The sequence below is a fragment of the Bacillus rossius genome, chromosome 8, assembly GCF_032445375.1.
Source record: "Bacillus rossius redtenbacheri isolate Brsri chromosome 8, Brsri_v3, whole genome shotgun sequence".
Classification (NCBI taxonomy): Eukaryota; Metazoa; Arthropoda; class Insecta; order Phasmatodea; family Bacillidae; genus Bacillus; species Bacillus rossius.
The window spans coordinates 760,760-786,906 of NC_086336.1; the positions used below are offsets into that span (position 1 = coordinate 760,760).

At 41.0% G+C, this 26,147-nt stretch overlaps 1 protein-coding gene across 2 annotated transcripts in view; it reads left to right on the forward strand.

The window, feature by feature from the left end:
* The window catches only part of LOC134535433 (ubiquitin carboxyl-terminal hydrolase 31), a 42,507-nt gene that overhangs the window by 6,767 nt on the left and 9,593 nt on the right, over nucleotides 1-26,147 (forward strand). Inside the window, exons 4-10 of one of the 2 annotated variants that reach the window (XM_063374525.1) lie at nucleotides 1,081-2,467; nucleotides 6,384-6,504; nucleotides 10,220-10,401; nucleotides 18,615-18,720; nucleotides 19,078-19,218; nucleotides 21,614-21,857; nucleotides 22,303-22,491. In XM_063374525.1, the coding sequence (XP_063230595.1) occupies nucleotides 1,081-2,467; nucleotides 6,384-6,504; nucleotides 10,220-10,401; nucleotides 18,615-18,720; nucleotides 19,078-19,218; nucleotides 21,614-21,857; nucleotides 22,303-22,491 (2,370 nt within the window). The remainder of the gene's footprint in view (nucleotides 1-1,080; nucleotides 2,468-6,383; nucleotides 6,505-10,219; nucleotides 10,402-18,614; nucleotides 18,721-19,077; nucleotides 19,219-21,613; nucleotides 21,858-22,302; nucleotides 22,492-26,147) is intronic. The other variant, XM_063374526.1, reaches the window with a different exon arrangement.

Genomic DNA, 26,147 nt, shown 5'->3' on the forward strand with positions numbered 1-26,147 from the left:
CAAAGATATCAATGTGTTTACAGGAAACGAATTATTGAGAACATAGCATGTTTTTTGTAGTAGCATTTTATTTGAGTGTTTTCATTATATGCATTGTGGATTAATTTTGAAAGGACTGTTTATTACAGAAATATTCATGAAAAACACATTTTTGGACAAATAGATTATTTAAAAAAAAATATGAATTAATATAATGTACTTTTTATTCTGGTAGAGAAAATTAAAGGCTTTTCAATGTTATTTTATATCTGTTGCAGTAAGAACATAATTTAAATTAGTAAAATTCTTAAAAAAATTATATTATGTCTTCTGAATCAGATGGAACAAACTCCATAACTAGTTCTCTATTTGTTTGAAGATATTGAGGAAGAGAATAGTGGTGATAATATGGTGAGGATGAGAATGAATTTCGATTATGCTAAGGATAATGAAGTTGAGTCTGATGGGGTGAGAATGATGAGGGTGAAGAGGGTGAGGTAATGATGGGTATATGGTGATGATACTGATGATGATGAGTATTATTATCATGATGCAGATGATGTTGAGAATTATTAGCATAAGGATTTGATGGGTTTGAATCATTGGTTAGGAACACCATCATCATCAACAGGATGAAGGCAATGGAATGACTGGGTGGACTACGCTGGTGGTTCAACATGCTCACAGAGTGCACATAACTTAATCCTACATCATGTGTGAAATTTTCACCTTATTAATGTTTTCCTGATTCATTTTCATTTTGTTCTATGAAATTTCCTACCTGATTTCTTGTGACTTTTTTACATGAATTTTCTTAGGTTTTTAATTTAAAATTAGTTTCCTCCATTATAATGGTATTTATTTTTCCCAGCAAGATTTTGTATACAAAAATTTAAGAATTTTACCATAAATGAAGTGTGATGAAATTACTCAGATTATAAAATTAATGAGGGCAGCACAGCAAAACTTGCCCTCTTGTCAGAGTTTTAGTGGCTGTTGTTATTTGTCCAAACCCCACTAGGGGTTGACGAGGAGAGACCCAGCCTCGTGTCAGAGAAGTGCTGCTGTGTACGAGACGGAACACGAGTGTGACTGTTGCAGACACTCAGCTGGTGGCCTCTGTGCGGGAGCAGGACCCACTGTTCTGCCTGGAGCTGCCCCAGCTGAAGGACGTGTCGGAGGACTTGGGGGCCTACGTGCTGCTGTGTACGAGACGGAACACGAGTGTGACTGTTGCAGACACTCAGCTGGTGGCCTCAGTGCGGGAGCAGGACCCACTGTTCTGCCTGGAGCTGCCCCAGCTGAAGGACGTGTCGGAGGACTCGGGGGCCTACGTGCTGCTGTGTACGAGACGGAACACGAGTGTGACTGTTGCAGACACTCAGCTGGTGGCCTCAGTGCGGGAGCAGGACCCACTGTTCTGCCTGGAGCTGCCCCAGCTGAAGGACGTGTCGGAGGACTTGGGGGCCTACGTGCTGCTGTGTACGAGACGGAACACGAGTGTGACTGTTGCAGACACTCAGCTGGTGGCCTCAGTGCGGGAGCAGGACCCACTGTTCTGCCTGGAGCTGCCCCAGCTGAAGGACGTGTCGGAGGACTCGGGGGCCTACGTGCTGCTGTGTACGAGACGGAACACGAGTGTGACTGTTGCAGACACTCAGCTGGTGGCCTCTGTGCGGGAGCAGGACCCACTGTTCTGCCTGGAGCTGCCCCAGCTGAAGGACGTGTCGGAGGACTTGGGGGCCTACGTGCTGCTGTGTACGAGACGGAACACGAGTGTGACTGTTGCAGACACTCAGCTGGTGGCCTCTGTGCGGGAGCAGGACCCACTGTTCTGCCTGGAGCTGCCCCAGCTGAAGGACGTGTCGGAGGACTCGGGGGCCTACGTGCTGCTGTGTACGAGACGGAACACGAGTGTGACTGTTGCAGACACTCAGCTGGTGGCCTCAGTGCGGGAGCAGGACCCACTGTTCTGCCTGGAGCTGCCCCAGCTGAAGGACGTGTCGGAGGACTTGGGGGCCTACGTGCTGCTGTGTATGAGACGGAACACGAGTGTGACTGTTGCAGACACTCAGCTGGTGGCCTCAGTGCGGGAGCAGGACCCACTGTTCTGCCTGGAGCTGCCCCAGCTGAAGGACGTGTCGGAGGACTTGGGGGCCTACGTGCTGCTGTGTACGAGACGGAACACGAGTGTGACTGTTGCAGACACTCAGCTGGTGGCCTCTGTGCGGGAGCAGGACCCACTGTTCTGCCTGGAGCTGCCCCAGCTGAAGGACGTGTCGGAGGACTTGGGGGCCTACGTGCTGCTGTGTACGAGACGGAACACGAGTGTGACTGTTGCAGACACTCAGCTGGTGGCCTCTGTGCGGGAGCAGGACCCACTGTTCTGCCTGGAGCTGCCCCAGCTGAAGGACGTGTCGGAGGACTCGGGGGCCTACGTGCTGCTGTGCTGGGCGAACATCCTCGTGCTGGAAGACCACCAGGCCAGGTAGTCCCCTGCTTCAGCCTGCCACCTGCTGGGCTCATCAACCATTGCCTTCACTTCTCGTCCAATCACTCTCTTGTCCAACCAGCTGACCTTTATCGGTCCTCTTTTGGCTCAATCTGCCAACTACAATCAACTGTATTAAATTCCGTATCCTAAGGAATCGGCTACGATTAACTGTCTTCCCGTGGTATACTTCGCCAACTACGATAAACTGTCTCCCATCACTTATCTTCTAGTCCAGTCTGTCTACTTCAGTTAACTGTCATCAGTGTCTTATCTCTTGGTCCAAGCCACAAACTACGATTAACTGACATTCACCCTGGTGCTCCTAGTACTAGGCACCAACAAATATATACATACTGTCTTCATTTTCTTAAATCCTGGTCCAAAAACCTAACTGTGATAAACTGTCTTCAATTACATGTCCCCTGATTTATCCTACCAGCTACTGTTAGTAACTGTCTGCCATCCCTAATCTCATGGTCCAACCCAGGGCCGCAACTAGGGGGGTGCAAGCGGGGCATACGCCCCGGGCGCAAAGCTGTGGGGGCGCCGAAATCGCTTGCATTGTAATTCCTACTACAACTGGTAACTGGTAAAAATTTTTTTTACTTGCATGCCAGGAATGTCTAATCTGATTTACAATATAACGTCTCAACATATTGAATGAACAAGTCTAGTGATTATACGGACTACTTTATGGACATAGTGGGTTCATGCATGGAAGGTACAGTAGCACAGAAACTGTTACTGTAGGTATGGAAAATGCTTAAATAGCACCATTTTTCCGTGGGAGGGCCCCCGGACCCCCCACTTTATTGGTGTGGTATGTGCAAAAAAAGAGGTGGAGGGGGGGTAGGGGGGCGCATGAATCCATTCATGCCCCGGGTGCCAGAGACTCTAGTTGCGGCCCTGGTCCAACCCGACAAATACAATTTACAGTTTTTATTTTTCTTACTTCCTGGTCCATCCCATCAAATATGATCAAGTGTGACGTACCCTTAATCTCCTGGTGCATCCCACCAACTGTCGTATACTATTACGTAATCTGCTGAAACAAACCAACAATTCCAATTAAATTTTTTCCTTGGTCTTTGTTAGAGGTCTGCGAATCAGCATTTTAAAAATCGAATCGAATTTTGAATCGAATGCAAAATTATTCCCGAATTTCGAATTTTTTTTCGAATGGAATATTGTATTACTTATTGTAGATAAAAAATTTGTTTGACCAAGGATTACTAATTTCACACTGTTAGCAAAATTCAATTATTTTTATACATGTGATATTAATTATTTAGGTAAATAGTAAGTAGTACCTAATATATTTAACATGTATGACCTTATATACATAGAACATAACTAGTGCAAGGAAGCTTTATTTGAAGCTTAACACTTAACACACATTTATGTACACAAGCAATGAATTGTGAAACCATGACGACATTAAGCACACTGATTTTCAAATCTATACAAATGTTATTTGCTGAAAAGTTGTCAGTAGTCAATGCAAGACTTTGGCAGCATGTGGCTTGCGTATCGTCATCTAAACACAAATCTTTGTGTAGCATGTCTTCCAGCTTTTTGTGTTCAGTTTTGTAAAGTTCTGGAATAATGTTCCGTGAAAATGTAGTACTAACAGGTATTTTGTAGTTGGGTTTCAAGTGTTTCATCAGATCTTTGAAACAGTCAAAGAAGTGCGACTCTTACAGTGGAAACTGAAACCATGTTTCACGCGACATGTGTCGCTATCTGTTGGGCGGGCCCATAACTACCAGCAAATAAAAAATCGGATCACAGGTTCTCATACAAAGTTTTTTAGTTATTACGTTTTTTTTTGGTTATATTAAGTTATCTCCTTGGCGGTGCAAAACAAATTTTTCTTTTCCTAACCTAAATTAAAACTAAGTGTATTTGGGAGGGGTCTGGGTTAGGTATAGACTCTAAATGTGTCTCAGGCCCAAGCCTATACGCTCTAATCATGCAGGGTTTAAGCCATGCGGGAGAGGGAGCATGCTTCATGTGCTAGGAGAGGGATTGGCCAGCCATGGCAGCGATTGGCGCCATGACTAACTCCCCTCACTGACTATTCTAGACTATAAACTAGATAAGTTGGGCCCAGGTGAAACCTTAATAGACACAGGGAAAACCCTGGGCACTTACGTGCAGGATGCAAAATTTCATGCATTAATTACATGCGGGTTGGCTACGGGAATAGAAGGATGGCTCAGGATGAAGAGTTGGAAGAGTAGAAAATATCTACTAAGCGAGGGCGGGCACTTGGACGTTTTTGTCCGCATTGGGGGTTTTGGGCACAACTGGTTGTTAGGGGGTGACTATCGTCGTTTCCCGCCAGACTGCCAGCCAAAAAAAAAAAAAATTATTTAATCGATGCGAAAAAACTTAATGCTTTTTTTGTAATAAACCGTCATGTAATAAATAAAGGAGTAAAAGGTGCAAAAACGCATTGTATTACACACTACAATATTAGTGGATTCCTAAATAGAGTGAATTTTCACTGGTTTGTTTGCCTGATAATAGCTTATACATTACTTCTAATAAATTAATGTAGTTATGTCATAGATTTAAATGAACGTAATTTACGTGAATAGGTTTTATGAATAACTTACCAAACAAAATTTTTTTTTTCGCACAAAAGTCACACCTGTACTTTTAAAACTTGATTTTAGTATAAAATGAGCGACGATTATGCGTAAAACACAGTATTTATGAATTTTTTTTTTAATGTGGACGTATTTTGACAGTCACTTTTTAGCACTCGTCGTAGCACTAATTATAATAATAATAATTTGACCCCTAAATCCAAAAATGTCTACATTTGAAAATGATATACTTACCGCAATAATTTTTAAGAAAATAATAACATGGTATACAAGTTATTACAACACTTAATTATTATCAAGTCTTAAGAACAAGTTAAACAACGGTTTACTCCTGAAGACGTTTATTTTACCGCCGTACATGTGTTTTGAAGGTTAACAACATGGCGTTGTTTATTCCAAAAAAAATTCACTACATACAAAATTGGACGCACGAATTGATAAATACAGCACAGCACAACATAAATCTGTACACAATATTGCGTCAGATAATAATTTTGTTTGTAAAATCTGATATTGAGGACACGACCTGAGTATATTGACGCAATATTAAACACCAATGTACGCTGGCCTAACGAACCTGTCAGCGTCTTTAACCGTTTGTTGCAGTTCGAGCAAATTGCTTTGCCGTCACTTTGCTCAAAATATAACCACAAACCACTTCTTTTACATTTTGCTTTGTCTGCCATTTTAGCTCACTAAAAATATGCCAAATTTGGAGAATTCCCAAATAAAACACAATATTTACACACTGTTTTTAAAGATTATGTGAAGCATGCGTGACGTCGATTCGTGTGTGACAATCGCGCGTTCGATAATCATTTTCGACCTTGGCAGAATCGACTTATGAATGAAGTAAACAAAGAGTACGTAATTTTCTGCTTATTTTCGTTTTGGCTGCGTGCGTCGAAAGTTAAAAGCGCGGCTCATAATAGATGTAATCAAATTCTTATTATTAGATTAGCGGGATTTTAATATTTACGTTCTTACGAATATCGGCCAATCAAAAATGTGCAAAATAAAAGTATCAAGTATTTCGATTTTTTTCAGAAACGATTCGATTCGAGATTTCGAATCGAATAATAAATTATTCGCGAATATTTTTTCGATTTCGAATATTCGCAGACCCCTAGTCTTGGTCCAACCTGTCAATCACGATTAACTGTCTTCTTCATCACTCATCTCATGGTCCAACCTGCCAACTAAGATTTACTGTCTTAAAATTCTTATCTCTTGGACTAATGGACCAAATATCCCTGCTTCCCAACTGAACTTGAGTGTGTGGTGTGTGCCCGCAGGTTCGGCTGCCCGTACACCATGCAGTTGTGTCGCGAGACCTCGTACCAGGACCTGCAGAAATTGATCCTCAAGGAGATGAGCAGCATCCTGCATGACGACGTTCTGGTCAATGCTCAGGCCGTGAGTACGCCACCGTCGAGCACTTGCGACGCAGCTCTGATGACAGTCATTGGTGCACTTGATCACGGCTCGGGCACTCGCCATGGTGGCCCAGTACTTTAAACACTTGATTCTGATACACGTTACCTCACTGATATCCGATAAAAGTATTTTAAAGTGTTGTGAAGAATATTATGTCCATAAGTATATTGAAAAAAACTAGTACTAGAATGTTTCTTGTAGCTGTGTGTTAAACTTAAAGACATACTCATATCTATATTTTCAACATTCTGATGTTTCCATTAAAATTTTAACACTGAAAAAAAGAAAACATTATTGGATATTACATATGTTTACTAAATTGCAACAGGCGATAATAGTATATCACTAATATTTGTATATAGGGGTCTGCGAGCAGAGGATTTTCACTTCGAGTCGAGCTCGAGCGAGTTTGCTAAAATACTCGCGAGTATCGAGTCGAGTTTGAGTTTTTTTTAAAAGTTTATTGCACATTAATTTACTGTGATGGAGTAATAAAATGTGAGACTTTTGAGGAAAATATGGAACTAAAAAAAAAAAAAACTATCATTGTTAGACTACTAAATAGATAGACCTACATTAGAGGTCTGCAAGGCTAAGAATTTTACTTTGAGCCAAGCTCGAGCTAGCCTATTTGAAAGTTCTCAAAGCTTGAGCTTTTGTGGTACAGTTACACTTTTGGGAAATTATTTTTACCTTAAACTTAGTACGTATAATGTTTGAATAAAGTATTAAAATGAAGTGGGCTTATTAATTTTGGGTAACTATTTACAGAGTGCATTTATAATTTGCACTGCTAGGAAAAAAAATAACATTTTTTTCCATTGAATCTTACCTGTTCCATTGGTTCATTAGTAACTGATATCATCCAACTAACATAACCAAGTATATGTTTGTGTAAATGTAACATATCTTTGGGAAAATTTCATTCTTCTCAATTTTTCTGGAGTCCTTACTGAGCTTCAACGAACTTAGCACCAAAAATCATGTTGTTTGAAAAGTACATTCACATAGTTTCAACATTTCCACTTTTCAGCACAATAATATTGTCACAGAGTCTTATTAAATTCTGTTCTTTAATCTATCATGCAGAACAATAATTTGTTCTGCACGTTCAGGAGTTAAGTTAGCTCTACGATTGGAGATAGTGTTTCCAGCAGAAGAGAAGCGTCTCTCGCTGGCAACCTGCTTGGCTGGAATGCTTTAGTAAAATTGCTTAACCTCAAAATTAGTGTCATAAATATCTGTAACTGGTCATTAAAGTTTAATCAATTAAAAGTAATAAAAATAGAAGCATTTTACTTAATTCAATTTACACTTGCAAAAAAAAACATACGCACAATAAACTTACATGGAATTTAAAGTCTTTTTAATATCCTGTAGTCTGAAATATGTTTACTCATGTCATCATATGTAGAGCTGTACTGAAGAAGCTGATTTTGCCAATATTTAGTTGAATCAGCATTTCTGCCGACTTCCGATACGCTTGTTAATTTTCGGCCGATATTACTGAAAAACGAAAGAGACAGCCATAACCTAAAAATCCACGAGTACCCTTTTCACTTTTCGTAGTAGTACTGCATTCTTTCAGATCAAATTATTTCTTAGCAACATGTACCAACCGTACATATCAAGATTTAACATCCTTTTTTTTTTCAATAATGTTCTTTAATTTTAATATGTCCTAAATAAATACATTACCATCACGGTAAATACACATCTCGGTTATTACGGCAACTATAGTGCAAATGTGGTAACTATCATGCTTCTGTAGTAGTTATGGTATCTACAAAGAATCTTTAGTTCTTTTTATTGTAATTATCTTAAGATAACTATTGGGTTTGTACTGTAGTTATGGTACATCATCCATATTTCTTCGTAAGTTGTTGTTCAATTGTCTTTTTTTCATATTTATATTTACGTGCACCATTACTAAGGCAGGAACTTTCATAAAAATTTTAAACGGAACTTTAAATCACACATTTAATGCCGTAAATAATGAGACCCCAGACAATTTAAACGCTTTATACAGTTAAATGCGGGAAATGCTTCCGCATAAAGCGGGAAAGTGATACATTAATGCTATGCGGAAAATTATAGAAGTAAAAAAAAATTAATAGCGGAAATTCGTAAATCCCGGGTACGTAAAAATGATGTGTTCATGTATACGGTCGATCATGTTACATTATATAGTAAAGGATAATAGTGCTGTAAGACTTTTATTCCGATATAATGAGAGTCTTTTTTTTCTAAAGGTACAGTGCAAGAAAAGCTCGCTCGAATTTCGAGTTGTTGAAAAGCCACGAGCTCGAGTTCGAGTATTACTAAAAAACTCGACTCGAAACTCGAATTTTGAGTACTCGCAGGTGTCTACGTAATCATTTCTCACCATACATTACTGTTTACAGAAAAACAGAAAATGTATATAGTCCAGATAAAGCTAGGTAACTATTCATCATAACACTATGTTTAGTATATTTAGATCAACAATGCTCAGTACTTATAGGTAAGAATAAAATTCCTAAGCACAAATTAATAAATAAAACCTTGTACATATGCCACTGGTAAACTTAATATCAAAAAAGGGCCTTTTACCTCGTTTGGCAGCAGTTTGAAGAACAAATTTCCTTGTAAATGTGGAGAACATGTGCTTCTCAACCAGACAGCTTTCTAAAGAACAAGTGAGATACTTCTTGATCGAACAGTCTTTCTATTCTGTCAATGAAAATTTGTGTACATTTGATTGCATCTTGGTATCAAGAATTGAACATTTTGTTTTGGTAAATATCACTGTGTGGATTCAATTTTGAACAAAATTTTGACTTTTTCTATAATGTGTTCTAGGACCAATTTTTTTATAATTGAATCAAAGTCAAAGATAAAGCTGAAAGTGATATAAATATTATGCAGCATTAAAAATAGTATTCCATTTACACTTAGAGAGCTAAAATGTGTTTTATTGTCTTTCCTGTAGACCACTCACTAAGTGAGAACAATGTTGGAAACATTAGGAAGTTAAACAACTACCACAGTTTGTAAATATACCAAACTTTTTAAATAAAAGAAAAAATGTGTGTTCAATAGAATGCTTAACTTAGGTATGTAGTTACATTAAAAAAGGTGAACACATTTTTGTTATTGCCTGTAAACAAGCACCTTTTCAAAAAGCTTAAAAACTGGAGGTACACGCCACACAAACGAGAAGAAAAAAAGCTAAGTTTCCAAATGCCATGACACACCTTGGAAACTCTCACTACGACACAAACTGTGTTATACCACTGGTGAACAAACACTGCGAGACAATCACTGGAAACACTGCCTTAAATACCCTACACGGAGCGCTGTGGCACATGCGCTGGAAACCTGAGGAAGGAGTAAAGGGATGGAGTGGGAATGGAAACAGAACAAGGTGGTGCGATGTCCTCAAGTTCAAAGAATAGACCAATAGTTAAAGTGTTTTCACTTAATCACATAACTTACCGGTATTAGTATTTATTTTGCTATTGCATATTACAGTGTGTAACATATTAATTTATTTTTAAACCCATATGGTACAACCGTATCAGCATTTGCATTTATTTCCTCTGTCTTGAAAGTTGCAAGTCAAATATTATGATGCACTGATTTTGCTACAGCCTGCACGGCAACTACATGTATGAACTCAGGCATGGTGAATAGGACCAGCCTCTTTGTGAAGGTCCCGTTGTTCCGGATACGAGTGCTGGACGGACTGGGAGCAGCAGACACGTACCTGGACCCCTCGCTCGACCTCCCCCTGTACACGGAAGCAGTGGAGCAGGCGCTGGCCTTGTGCGAGGACAGCGCTGGGCCGCAGCACGTGAAGCTGCACCTGGAGTGGGACCTGCGGGCCAAGGAGAGGTAACACAGCCTCCTCCGTTCTACCCCTGCTTGTCTCCTTGCCAGATCCCTCACTGTAACACCGTCAGCAGCACAGTGAGAGAGAGGTAACACAGCCTCCTCCGTTCTACCCCTGCTTGTCTCCTTGCCAGATCCCTCACTGTAACACCGTCAGCAGCACAGTGAGAGAGAGGTAACACCGCCCCCTCCGTTCTACCTCTGCTTGTATCCTTGCCAGATCCCTCACTGTAACACCGTCAGCAGCACAGTGAGAGAGAAGTAACACAGCCTCCTCCGTTCTACCCCTGCTTGTCTCCTTGCCAGATCCCTCACTGTAACACCGTCAGCAGCACAGTGAGAGAGAGGTAACACAGCCTCCTCCGTTCTACCCCTGCTCGTCTCCTTGCCAGATCCCTCACTGTAACACCGTCAGCAGCACAGTGAGAGAGAGGTAACACAGCCTCCTCCGTTCTACCCCTGCTTGTCTCCTTGCCAGATCCCTCACTGTAACACCGTCAGCAGCACAGTGAGAGAGAGGTAACACAGCCTCCTCCGTTCTACCCCTGCTCGTCTCCTTGCCAGATCCCTCACTGTAACACCGTCAGCAGCACAGTGAGAGAGAGGTAACACAGCCTCCTCCGTTCTACCCCTGCTCGTCTCCTTGCCAGATCCCTCACTGTAACACCGTCAGCAGCAAAGTGAGAGAGAGGTAACACAGCCTCCTCCGTTCTACCCCTGCTCGTCTCCTTGCCAGATCCCTCACTGTAACACCGTCAGCAGCACAGTGAGAGAGAGGTAACACCGCCCCCTCCGTTCTACCTCTGCTTGTCTCCTTGCCAGATCCCTCACTGTAACACCGTCAGCAGCACAGTGAGAGAGAGGTAACACCGCCCCCTCCGTTCTACCTCTGCTCGTCTCCTTGCCAGATCCCTCACTGTAACACCGTCAGCAGACAGTGAAAGAGAGGTAACACAGCCTTCTCCGTTCTACCCCTGCTTGTCTCCTTGCCAGATCCCTCACTGTAACACCGTCAGCAGCACAGTGAGAGAGAGGTAACACAGCCTCCTCCGTTCTACCCCTGCTCGTCTCCTTGCCAGATCCCTCACTGTAACACCGTCAGCAGCACAGTGAGAGAGAGGTAACACAGCCTCCTCCGTTCTACCTCTGCTGGTCTCCTTGCCAGATCCCTCACTGTAACACCGTCAGCAGCACAGTGAGAGAGAGGTAACACAGCCTCCTCCGTTCTACCCCTGCTCGTCTCCTTGCCAGATCCCTCACTGTAACACCGTCAGCAGCACAGTGAGAGAGAGGTAACACAGCCTCCTCCGTTCTACCCCTGCTTGTCTCCTTGCCAGATCCCTCACTGTAACACCGTCAGCAGCACAGTGAGAGAGAGGTAACACAGCCTCCTCCGTTCTACCCCTGCTCGTCTCCTTGCCAGATCCCTCACTGTAACACCGTCAGCAGCACAGTGAGAGAGAGGTAACACCGCCTCCTCCGTTCTACCCCTGCTGGTCTCCTTGCCAGATCCCTCACTGTAACACCGTCAGCAGCACAGTGAGAGAGAGGTAACACAGCCTCTTCCGTTCTACCCCTGCTTGTCTCCTTGCCAGATCTCTCACTGTAACACCGTCAGCAGCACAGTTAGAGAGAGGTAACACAGCCTCCTCCGTTCTACCCCTGCTTGTCTCCTTGCCAGATCCCTCACTGTAACACCGTCAGCAGCACAGTGAGAGAGAGGTAACACAGCCTCCTCCGTTCTACCCCTGCTTGTCTCCTTGCCAGATCCCTCACTGTAACACCGTCAGCAGCACAGTGAGAGAGAGGTAACACAGCCTCCTCCGTTCTACCCCTGCTTGTCTCCTTGCCAGATCCCTCACTGTAACACCTTCAGCAGCACAGTGAGAGAGAGGTAACACAGCCTCCTCCGTTCTACCCCTGCTCGTCTCCTTGCCAGATCCCTCACTGTAACACCGTCAGCAGCACAGTGAGAGAGAGGTAACACAGCCTCCTCCGTTCTACCCCTGCTTGTCTCCTTGCCAGATCCCTCACTGACACACCGTCAGCAGCACAGTGAGAGAGAGGTAACACAGTCTCCTCCGTTCTACCCCTGCTCGTCTCCTTGCCAGATCCCTCACTGTAACACCGTCAGCAGCACAGTGAGAGAGAGGTAACACAGCCTCCTCCGTTCTACCCCTGCTGGTCTCCTTGCCAGATCCCTCACTGTAACACCTTCAGCAGCACAGTGAGAGAGAGGTAACACAGCCTCCTCCGTTCTACCCCTGCTCGTCTCCTTGCCAGATCCCTCACTGTAACACCGTCAGCAGCACAGTGAGAGAGAGGTAACACAGCCTCCTCCGTTCTACCCCTGCTCGTCTCCTTGCCAGATCCCTCACTGTAACACCGTCAGCAGCACAGTGAGAGAGAGGTAACACAGCCTCCTCCGTTCTACCCCTGCTTGTCTCCTTGCCAGATCCCTCACTATAACACCGTCAGCAGCACAGTGAGAGAGAGGTAACACAGCCTCCTCCGTTCTACCCCTGCTGGTCTCCTTGCCAGATCCCTCACTGTAACACCTTCAGCAGCACAGTGAGAGAGAGGTAACACAGCCTCCTCCGTTCTACCCCTGCTCGTCTCCTTGCCAGATCCCTCACTGTAACACCGTCAGCAGCACAGTGAGAGAGAGGTAACACAGCCTCCTCCGTTCTACCCCTGCTCGTCTCCTTGCCAGATCCCTCACTGTAACACCTTCAGCAGCACAGTGAGAGAGAGGTAACACAGCCTCCTCCGTTCTACCCCTGCTCGTCTCCTTGCCAGATCCCTCACTGTAACACCTTCAGCAGCACAGTGAGAGAGAGGTAACACAGCCTCCTCCGTTCTACCCCTGCTCGTCTTCTTGCCAGATCCCTCACTGTAACACCGTCAGCAGCACAGTGAGAGAGAGGTAACACAGCCTCCTCCGTTCTACCCCTGCTTGTCTCCTTGCCAGATCCCTCACTATAACACCGTCAGCAGCACAGTGAGAGAGAGGTAACACAGCCTCCTCCGTTCTACCCCTGCTGGTCTCCTTGCCAGATCCCTCACTGTAACACCTTCAGCAGCACAGTGAGAGAGAGGTAACACAGCCTCCTCCGTTCTACCCCTGCTCGTCTCCTTGCCAGATCCCTCACTGTAACACCGTCAGCAGCACAGTGAGAGAGAGGTAACACAGCCTCCTCCGTTCTACCCCTGCTCGTCTCCTTGCCAGATCCCTCACTGTAACACCTTCAGCAGCACAGTGAGAGAGAGGTAACACAGCCTCCTCCGTTCTACCCCTGCTGGTCTCCTTGCCAGATCCCTCACTGTAACACCGTCAGCAGCACAGTGAGAGAGAGGTAACACAGCCTCCTCCGCTCTACCTCTGCTGGTCTCCTTGCCAGATCCCTCACTGTAACACCTCAAGCTTAGATTGAGTGTGATATTCAGGCCAAGTATTATACTACAACTATTTTTTAAACATGCTGCTAAAATTTATAGTCATGAAAAGAAATGATGACAACTAAAAAATTTTTTATAAAAAGGAATTTCAAATTTTGAAAACTGTTATTATTAAAATGTTGTGATAGTTCAGCATTCATCATACTGTAGAAACACAACAGAACGTTAGCCTTCATATTTTCGAGGCCATAAAAAATAAATTAATTCCATGATTCCCTATATGTTGTATCAGCTTAATTAGGTTAAGGTTTATTTTGTAGGAGTTTTCAAATACTGATTTCAGTCGTTCATGCAAAAGCAAATCTACAAACATATACTTAGTTTATTATTTGTTTTAATGTGTTTCAGATTTATATTTTAGTAATGCCATAGAAGTACAGTCAAACCTCTCTGAAATGCTACCTCACGGTTCCCAGTAATAGGGTCGTAATAGAGGGGGGTTCGTAATAGATGTTTTCAGAAATTTTTAATTCATTTCAACCCCCCCCCCCCCCCCCCTCCACCTCCCCCTCCCAAACCGCTACTCGCTAAGAAACCAGCCGTACAATGGCAGGATGCTGTCACTCACAATGCTAGACGGTTTTGCTTTAAACCCACTTCAACCTTCATGACAAGTCCCTCGCCCTACAGGCCACCTCTAAAGAAAATATTTGTTAGTTTACATCTACATTTTCTGCTTTCCGTAGTTAAATACACTAGAACCCTGATGTCACAAACCCCGTATTTAACGAAGCAGTTATTTTACGAATACATTTTCGGGAACCGTCAAAAAATTGGACATTTTGACCAAAATGTGAAAATAAGAAGAAAAAAATTAAAAAAACGAAATGAAAGATCATTCAAATCTGTTAATTTTAACACACAGCGTATTTTTGTGTCGGCTTTAATACTTCCAATAATGTTCATGTAAGAATAACAGAAAAATAATGGGACATTTCCTTTAAAAATAAGATGGCAGCTGTAGGTTCTGCAACGCGAGTGGGCGCACACGAAGCTCGCCTGGCTGGCTGGCGGCAGCGGCTTTATGATGCATAAGCTCACCCCGCCCTCCCCTCGTAACATTCTTCAAGGCTAGCTCATCCCTCCCAGACACACAAACCATCTAGTGTCCTCCCTTATAACACCCCAACTTCGCTCCCCTTTGAAAAACCTTCAGTGAGAAAATGCTCTTTTCACCCTCCCTTCTCCCGTAAAATTGGGCTATTATGAATGGGGTACTAAAGCGGCGAGGGAGGGGTCAAAATACATATGTCACTTTTCACACCAAGTTCGAGTTCAGTCATCTCTGGCAAGGAATTTACAAGCTTTCAAACTTAAATATAAATAGAGGCACGATTATATGGTAATGCGCAATAAAACGAAATAACACCGAAAACAGCTTGGAAACACGAAATAAAACGAAATTGTGCGAAATCCGCAATATGTCACGAAATTTCGTTTATCCTGATTATTTACGTTTTTTTTCCCATTCTGTAAGGACAATTCACTATCTTCAGCACAATCAAATATTTCTGACAGTAACTAGCAGCCATATATATTATATGCGACGGTGATTCATTATAGATTTTTAAATGATGTCTCGGAATTAACGTAATATTTTCTTTGAACGGTAATCTTCTGTACCATAATAAAATAATATAAGATGTTGATAACTATGATACAATGGCTGCTGTTCACTTTCTGTAAATACAAAAATAACAAACGTCCAAAATATGTTTTTCTAAGATTACGTTTTTAATCATTAAAATATTACACATCAAAGCGCATTGCTTTTACTGTTTATTTAAAATAAAGTACGTAGGGTACGAAAGTAAAATTAACCCTGCTTAACATAACGATTGTAAATAATAAATAGTACATGTTTATGTCGGTATTAATTTTCACGTACGTATGTTGGTATTCGGTATGCGTTTGTATTCGCATCTATTCTCCATTGTTTTGATCTTTCCAGCACGGCAAGTTTTTGCATATTAAGAGGTTAATTCTTCCTATGTGATTAAAAATTTTTGATAATGCCTAAAACGAATGTTTCTGCCAGTGACCGATCGAAAGAATTTTGCAGCAAAGGATTTTATTTCAGTGATAAAATTTTAATGTGCAAATTCTGTAACTGCAGGCTAGACTACGAGAGACGCGATACGCTTGTGAAACATGTCGCGAGTGAGAAACATAAGCGTTTGAGGCAAAACTCATCTGTTAAACGACATCCTTGTCTAAGAGTCTTTAATGCCATTAATTTGCTGTTCAACTCAAGAAATGTGAGTAGGGTTAGCATAGAAGTTGCAAACCTACAGAAGTCTCTGCATAACTTGCCTTCTGTTTCCCATCTTCCCATTGATACATTCATACATGGCTATGTTGCTTTCAAAAAAATAATTGAGGATGAACTTTCATTGCCAGAAACAAGCCAAATTGATGTTGCAAAGGTACTTTGCTCCCTTAAGGGGCCCGCCTCGTCAGGGGTGTATGTGTGTTAGTGAGGCGGGATGATAAGCGCGACGCTCGCTGGTGCTTCCAGCGCGGTATAGCCTCTAAGCGCAAGTCTCTGAACTGGCGCGCATTCGTCTCGTTGTCACAGGATAACTGTGGAACTTGAGTGGTGACCGTAACATTATATGGCGGAGAAATGAAGATAAGTGTTATGCAAGCCCCTTAAGTGCTTTCAAGAGTCTGTACTGATTGTTGTATGCCTAAAAATTACTCTGAAAACATGCGTTTTAGGCATTTTAACGCTTCTAAAAATACAGTTTAAAAACTTAATCCGAAATTAAAAGTACTTTTCGGGCCTCAGCGAACTCTTAAATGCTATTCGTATATAGACCCCACTCGGATATCTTGAGTAGTTTTGAAATCGCGTTGTTTTTCCTGAAGCTCTGCACACCGTATGTGTGCCCAGGTAGGCGGGCCCCTTAAAGGGGACTACAGTGAATTTTCTCAAGCCAGTTTAAGGGCAATCTGGTTCCCAACATCAAATGTTGATGCAGAACGTTCATTTTCCAGGTACTCACTGGTAGTTAGTGACAGAAGACAACGTCTCACTCCAGAAAATGCGGAAAATTTAACTATGATAGCATTTCAATAAAACCGTCTTAATAGTAACTTTGAAAGTGCTTAATTGTGTAATTTTGTAGTGTATGTGATTTTAATTAAGTCGTGAAATTTTTAGTAGTTATTTAAAAGTTTGAATTTATGAATTTGCAAATGAACTTAATTGTAATTAGATCATGAGGTTTTAGTGTTTATAAATATTTGTTTTAATAAATTTGCATGTCGTACAGAAAAGCAAGAAAATTTTGCCGTGGGTATTTTGAGCAAAAAAATAAAACCATATAACACCGAAATCTTTATTTCTTTACACCGAAATTTGTCTTAAAATAACACCACAAAATCTTGACTCTAAATATAAATGTATTTTAATAGCAAGGGTCCTATGAAAAGGAATATACCGAATAAAATCAAGCTGCTGTCACCAAGCAAAGCATAAAACGGCCAAATGCGTGGTCGCTTCGTTATTGCTCGCGCGAGAGGTGAGACGTGGAATGTTAGAAGAAGATAAATGCGAGGGAGACAGGCGGCAGCCAGTGTGTTTCCTGCATGGGCAATACGTGGCGTAGCCTTTTTTTTTTATGCTGGGTGAAGCGACCTTTTTATATCAACCCACAGGAAAAGATAATTGCTTGAGCTGTCAAAATAAACATCGCTGCGGCAGTTAAAACAAGTCGAGGCGGGCGTGTATCCAGTCGGTCGCTGTGTATTGTCAACCAATAGTAATCAAAATCAAGAGAAATTCAGCAGGTAGCTTTCTTTGCCTTAACTGCGTACCATACTAGACACTCGCAAAAAGCTAAACGTAAACACGCTGCCTACGGCAGTACAGCACTCGGCAAGAGAAACGCAGTAACACACTACTCACCACAAGAAACTTATTTTCTGTCCAATTTTCTTCAGATTTTTGGTTTTTTTTCACAGTTCCTCGAAATCGGGTTGTAATAGAGAGGTGGTCCCAATAAATGGGGTCGCAACAAAAAGGTTTTACTGTATTTAGAACCTTTAAAAACCTTGCATCTATAGTTAGGTATTTATTGTTTATTTTTTGCGTTTATTAAAATTTGTCATTTAATGGGAGTGAAACAGGGGTGAGTATTAATTTTTTTATTAAAAAATCATACCTCAAAATAATTAAGTAAGATGTAAATTAATGGTAAAAATAAACTATTAAATTATTATTTAACATATGTGCAAGATTTAGTTCCTAAAGGGTTTGGTTTAAAGAAAAATTGCATATTTGCAAATCTACTAGTATTAAGGGTTAGAAATTGACAATGAACGTTAAACATACAGAGCTACAAATTGTATTTTTTTAAGTTTTCCGGATTTCTTCTTTTAAGGATGTCAAAAGTTAGTAATTTTTGATTTATCATAAAAAAATTCATATCTCCATAAAAAAAAAGTGGAATGTAAGAATCTCAGCATAAATAACACACAGAATTATGTGGATTACTTTTTGTCTGTTTATTTAGAAAAAAATATGTGGAATTTGTCACATACTTTTCTTTAAGTGGTAAGATTCAGCAGTACTCTTAAATTGTGCGAGCTATGCTGCAGATTTCAGCCAGTATAATAATAAATTTCTTGACTTTGTGAAAGCACTGAAGCCACGTGATCGGAGGTCAAGCTTGCTGTGTGGTATTGTCAGAGTGTCCGTGTTGCTTGGTCGAGAGGCGCTGGCCTGACTTGTGGCTGGGACTGTTCCGCAGCACTGTGGCGGACGACAGCGACCCCATAGAGGAGCACACGAGTGTGAAGCAGTTGCAGACCAACTCGGAGCAAGGCGGGGCAGTGACCCTGGAGGAGTGTTTCGAGGTACGTCGCCTGCTGCTCCTAGACAGCGGACATGCACATGCTTCTGCACGTTGTCGACCAGAATTACAGTTGGGAAGACAAAGTGATGCAGGCATGGCGGTTTTAATTTTTTAACATGTAAAGAAAAGGGAGTATACACAGCAAAGTTAAGAGAGGGAGTTTAGGTAGTTGGATATCTCGATTTTTATCTGAACCCTTAATTTTTACTTTTGCTCTCTTGCGTAGACCGAAATTAGCTGAAAATTTTACCGGATGTCAAAACAAATGTTAGGGTTGTTCAAAACTAATATTTATTCAGTTAGTTCCAGTATTCATTCCTCTATGTTTGTGAGTGAGTGAGTGCTGGTGTGTCCACAGCTGTACACCAAGGCCGAGGTGCTGGAAGCAGATGACGCCTGGCACTGCCCGTCCTGCAACCGCAAGCAGGAGGTGGTGAAGAAGCTAGGGCTGTGGTCGCTGCCCGACATCCTCGTCATCCACCTCAAGAGGTTCCGACAGGTACCGCCTCCGCCAGCCCTGGGTGATCCCACAATTCCTGTTTATTCAAGTAGCAGTTACTGCCACACTCTTTTAATACATTTTCCCATCTGATACGCTCCCTTCTGTTTTCTCCTTAACATGTAGGTCTCCCCCCCCCCCCCCCCATGAAAGAAGTTACCCTAAAACTTTGTTTCTGTATAAAATGTTGTTTTATTTTTAAATCCATTACTTGTTGGGATGTTACAGTTTACTTATTTAATTAACAAAAATACAAGTTTTCTGATAGGTAAATTCAAACGTTACAATTTTTTTTGATCTACCACCCCTGTGTAGCTTGTATGAAAATGTAATTAGTGCTAATTAGCATCATGTTTGGTTGCATTAAATCCTGTATTGATTGTGTGCATGCAGTCGAATATCAATATCGATAGCTCGCTGATAAGTCGCTACCTCTTCCAGGGTTGATGGAGAGTAAAAGACTGTTAAATAAAGGCTCAACATTAATTTTACTTGTCGGATTTAGATTACATTAAAAACATGAGCCAAAGTCATCACTCCTCTAGTTACTGCTTAGCACATATACTTAAAAGAACATAAGCGCCTCACTATCACACCGTTCAAGTCTTTCTTACCTTCGCTGTTCTGTCGCGGTCGTGGCTGACTCTTGACGAGGCGGGATGCAGTACGCTGGGGCTCCCACGTCTAAGACTCCCCAAAAAGCCCCTTTTTGGGCGTGGATACCTTGGGCAAACATTGTAGTAGGACAATATAGGAAACTCAGGCCTGTTAGCATGACAAACACTGGCAACACCCGACTGCAGCGGTCCTAGTGGCTCAGCCTGAAGAACATCAGTGATATTCTAATTCCCTTGTGTTACAGCGGGTGATCCAGACCGGATGTTGGCCGTTTTCTTGGCGCACTGTTTGAATTACTGACTCGCACACGTGCGTCGGCGATGCACCAAGGACGGGAAGGGAGCTGAATCGTAACAGTCTCATGGATCGAAGCCTCGGTCAACATCACCTAATACTGTTAACAAAAAAAAAACACATGATATAGTGTGTTAGAATTTGCACAGCATCTGTTTTTAAGAAATTTGAAAGTATGATTAGTTATATGCAATAGTCATAATTTGTTCACATTTAAAATGTACTTCATAACATCATAAGTTAAACTTGCTCTTATGTACATAATTTTAGCTTTATTATTTACAAGCAGAGCAGCTGGGTGGTATGCTAAATGTTAAGGTCATTGTTCTTATTCAGTATGTGGTATTCAAGATGTACTGATTAAACTGCTTATTTAAGTACTCAAAATTATATAAACATCTTTTTTTTTTTTAACTTAGAAAAATATTTTATTGATCTTTCTTCAACTTCTATTCAAATTAAAAAAAAATGTTCTTCTCACACACTTAATAATTAGTGTTATATTACCACACTAGCTGCAGTACCCAGCGTTGCCCGGGCTGAACACAGGGTGAAGGGGAACTGTTTAGAGATCAGATGTAGTTAGTAATTGTCTTCTTAATTTGAATGTCAAGTGTGCAAAATAATTTATATCACTTTCAGATTCTGACAGACGTTATTCTGCCAGTTTATAGTTATTTACCTGGTCTGTATGTAATCTAGACTCTATAAGCAATATAGAAAAAAAAACCTAAAAATAAGGGATTACTAATATTGAAAAGATTCCATTATCTAGCTAATGCTCGGCATGCATTGCAATGCTTCATTCAGTTTTGTTTTGTAATATGTTTGAAGTAGTTACACATATACAAATAATCTATCCATGTCTCTAAATATATATTTATCTCTATCTACATCTGTAGTCCTATATATCTATGTATCTCTCTATCAGTATTTATCTCTTTATATCTACATATATACCTCACACTATCTCTATGTATTCTATATGAGGGTACTTATTGCTTCATTGTTAATATCACACGGGTGTTTTTTTACTTGTATGGGAAAATTAAGAATGATAAGGCATCTAGTGCGTGGCAACAATGTTAATAGGCAATAGGAAATAAACTTCTAGCGCCTGCGGCATTGTCAACACACACTTCGTACATGTACTGGATGTTGTATCTAACCCCCTCCAATGCATTTGATTCTAAATTGGACTTTTAGTAAGGATCCCTAATGTTATTGATAATATAATATAGCCTATTGCCTTCCTCGATAAATGTACTATCCGACACTGAAATAATTTTTCAAATCGGAGCAGTGGTTCCTGAGATTAGCGCGTTCAAACAAACAAACAAACAAACAAACAAACAAACTCTTCAGCTTTATAATATTAGTATAGATTAATTATACAATGATTAATTTAGTGTTATAGTATATATTAGCATATTATTATTTTTTCCTGTGGACTAGGGCAGCTGCCAGTGAAGGACATGAACAGCTGTGTGTGTGCCGGCAGTCGAAGCAGCGAGCGAGCTCCAAGCTGACCACGCTCGTGGACTTCTCGCTGAGCGGCGTCGACATGTCGCCACACCTCGCCAGCAAGCTGGGCACGCAAGGCACGGTTCGCTGGTCGCCGTGGAAGAGACCGTGCCGAACGCCCGCTCGCTGCGACGACAACGTGTACGATCTGTATGCCGTCTGCAACCACCACGGTCAAGACTTGCAGGGGGGCCACTACACAGGTGACAACGCATGGCTGGCTATTGCACACTGCTGAAGTTACATGCACGTGGTGCCTGCGCAGCAGCAAACAGAAAAACCTCTTTTTGCTATCACTTACTTACAGACCTCCATGAATCAGATAGTAACATGTTCTAAGTGTTTTTTAATTGATTTTAATTCATCCCTAAAATTGTGCGGAACGTTTCTTAATGAAGAAAAATAAATTTGTTATATGGTTCTTGCAATGGAAAATAATGATTTTTTTTTACATGTGCCATGAGCATGATTTACAGAAAACAAGCCTAAATAAGATGTCAAACGTTAGACAGCACAGAGAATTGCGTGGAAGGAAATAGTCATTTTAAAAATCACAGCACAGACAAACGCAGTAGTCTTCCAAAGACAAAACTGTTCTTGTGGCATCCGTCTCATTGTCAGCCCCCTGTGATGTGCTGGGGTTTGCAGCGTACTGCCGCAACCCCTACGACGGCCGCTGGTACTGCTTCGACGACACGCGCGTGGAGCGGATGGCGGAGTGCGAGGTGGTGACGCAGGGGGCCTACCTGCTGTTCTACCAGCGCCGCGGGCTGGCGGCCGGCGACTGGGGCAGCCAGCCGGGCAGTCGTAGCCACGAGGAGCTCCGTGTGACCCCAGGTGCCCCATTATCATACTTTATCATAACTGCAGAATAACATACTCAAGGTGCATAAATTACCACAGTTCGTATTCGACTTGGATTCTAAGGAAATGTTTTCCTAGGTATTAGTTGTTAAACAACTCATTCCAAAAGATGCAATTATTATTTTGCAAATACAGTAGAATCTCGTTATAGCGAGCACGGTAATAGCGAGAACACGGCTATAACGAGGTATTTTTGAGGAATTTACGGCGTGATCACTTGAAGCGCGCTTTTGTTATTTGTCTGCTTTATCTCCACCCCTCTCGCTCGCCACTAGACATCTTGCCGTTGACGCCTGTCACATTCTTCAGCCGTGCAGCCGCCACCTAAGTGCGTGGCTTTAAAAATAGAATCCCGTCCTTTCTTTATTTTATCAAACTTCCGTTAGTTATCTATGCAGTGTGTAGACAAAGTTTGATATTGGAACAGAAACAACGTAAGAAAGTATTTTTTACAAATTAGAAATATGTATGTTTTTGTTTTTATAATCGCGTATATTTTCACGTTTTTTTTGTTGTTATCTTAAAAGAGATAATATTAAAAAGCCACTCTAATGAGATTTAATTGTTTCTTGGTTAACAAAAACTATTAATTGTTTATATTCTATTTATTATTATTTACGCGACGTCATACGCGTACGCAATACGACTGGATTCGTTGCTGCAACATAACATAGCAAATTATGCGGTATCAGAAGTAACGAGTAACGTAACGATAGTAACGAGTACTAATTGTTATAGTAACGAATACATACGGGTACACATTTTTTCGTTACTTTTACACCTCTAGTAGGCACTACCGTATTTATTTCCGAATCGCTAGGACAGTTTTCTTGTAACTTTTGTTTCGGTCAGTTGTTGGGGTATTTGTCCGGGAAAGGGGTGCTGATGTTTTGAGTTTAATCCCAAATTTAATTTCTAAAACAGTTGACATGTTTCTTTAAATGAAAATAGTATAGTTTTCCAGCGACTATTTCGTTTGAGGCATACGTGCGTTGCCGCAGCCGCAATCCTGCTATTTTGTAAGGAAATAAATTGTCGCGCTACACTAGCACCACCTGTTAGCAACATCCCGAACCAACATGGCCGCCAGCAGACAGCCCGCGTCGGCAATAGATAGCAGGACAATGCTGCGTCGGCCGCGGGCTGAGATGCTATACTTACGTGGCGTGGTAGGGTATTTTGACGCAATCGATGATCGCATCCGTACTTATGGGGTATCGTTTTAAAGAGAATTCACACATCTGCTCACAGAAATTAAGATTTCGTTAATATAACCTGTTATTTTCCAATTATACAGGTTTAAACACAATTTTTATGCTATTTTCGGTTAATTTTTATTTTTTGGGGGCCAAAATTTGTCCAATTCGGTTATAGCGAGGACACGGTTATAGCGAGGATCAAACCCGGAACCGTGACACCTCGCTATAACGGGACTCTAGTGTAGTAAGTAATACAACAGACTTAGACACGAGACCCTCAGGATACTGTAGGGCTTCTAGTGATGCAGATAATGTCACAATTAATATTTATCACAATCTTTATACTTTAACATACACGTTACTGGCCCGTGATGTAGTTATTCAGAATAAAGGGGCCTAACATTATATTTACAAAACTCACTCACCGCAAACAACACAATAAGAATTTACTGGCGAGCAGGATACTTTGAACGATTTCAATTAATGCTTTGTTTACTTTATTAATTGCTGTTTCTGTTCAAGCAACAATCATGGTCTGAAAACCAGTTGTTTCAGCAGCCGAAGTCGGCAGTCATTAACTTTGCGTGTAGCTCAGGCGTATAACTGCCATCGTTACTCGCTTGATAGGTGCTGCACGGCATGACGTCACTTCAGTAATAGATGTGATACATTTGTAATGGTTAGAGTAAGCGATAGATTACATAATAAATATTGTGTTGTTTCTGGAGTTCCCAAAGGTGGAACTTTGTTAACCTTTCTTTTTAAAGTATTTGTAAATTATATTGGAGATGTGATATCTTACAGGTTTTATTGTATGATGATCTTGAACTATTTAAAACTATTTCATATTATAACTATCATTTATAGCAGGAAATTGACATCACCTCTTTAAAAAAAAATTGTGTGAAACTTAACACTATGTTGCTATACTATGAAAAAATAAATTCTATTACAGTTACAAAAAAATCTTTGTACACTGTTCACTGAATGATATTGACATTAAGCGTGTAACCGAAATATATATGATCTTGGAGTACTTTTGGATACAAAACTACTTTTTCATCGCCATATTGACAGTCGAATTAGTAAAACATCTCGTTCTCTGGGCTTGATTAGGTTCATAACTGAATATGCTCTCAATGATTCCCTGTTAAGTCTTTATTACGCTCTATTAAGAGCAAAATTAGAATATGGTTCTGTAGTTTGGAACTCTTATCACGTAAACAAACTGTAAGCATTTAGAAACAATATCAAAGTTTTTAAAATAATCTTCTAAAGATTTAATTCAAAAGATGCCCATTTAACTATCATGAAATTTTACAAAAATATAATACCTGCTCTCTCAAAGCTAGACGTCCTGCCCTCGACGTATACTTTATCATAATTCTTTTTATCTCAATGTATGACTGTATACAGCTAAAAGAGCTTACGTTTCCAGCCTACAGTCCAGAAACAATGAGATATTTACCTCATTACGATCATATAAATTGCTTATTCTTTGTGTGGCTAGTACTAATAATCGTAGTAAATTGTTTGATCCTTTAGTGAATTCTCATAAAATTAATATTAATGACTTAATAATACAGTAGCATGTAAAAAATATTGTAATTCACTTGTAGTGATATTTATAAATGTTTAATTTCCTTAGATTATATTTGATGAGTACATACATACATGTTTCTTGAATGTGAATTTAATAGTGAATTCATTTGTGTTAATCTTTTTTAGTAATAGTATTTTTAGTGTGTTGTGTATGATTGCTTGAAAATCCACATCTACACTTGCACATTTGATTTTTTTTTTGTTTCTTTGTTTTCCTTTTTTTAACCCTCCCATATTTTTATGTTTTTTTTGTATTGGTATTTGTTTTATATTGTATAGTGCCAGCGTATTTTGGACTAGACTGTTGGCCGGCGCTTAATGAATGTATTAATAAATAACTAGATAAAGTGTGCTCCAGAGCAGAGCGTAGCGTGCAGACAGGCTGAGGCTCACAGGAGACTCGACGTGATCGGACAGTGTGTGCCTTGAGCGCTGAGCACCAGAGCCGAGCTGCTCTGTGGCTGTGTCCTCGCTCTGACGCTCTCAGCCAAGTGCCTACCAAAAAATTTCATTTAAAAAATGGCTCAAGGTTAACATTAAATTAAGATAGAAAAATTAGAGGAATGTTGGAAATATTTAGTCAAGAGCCTCCCCAAGATTTTACCAATTATCGGCACACCTGGAATCAAAGAATTTGATTTGCAAATGTGTGTTTTATTCCAAAATATTTGTATAAAATTTCACAAATTGTAATAACGCTTGAAAATTTTAAGGAGATAAAACAAAATTTACTGTAGAAACAGTTTTTTTCATCATGTCAGTGTTGATTTTGTTGTGATAGATTCAGGTAGTAAAGTAATAATTTTTGCTTTTGATAGCCCTTAAATA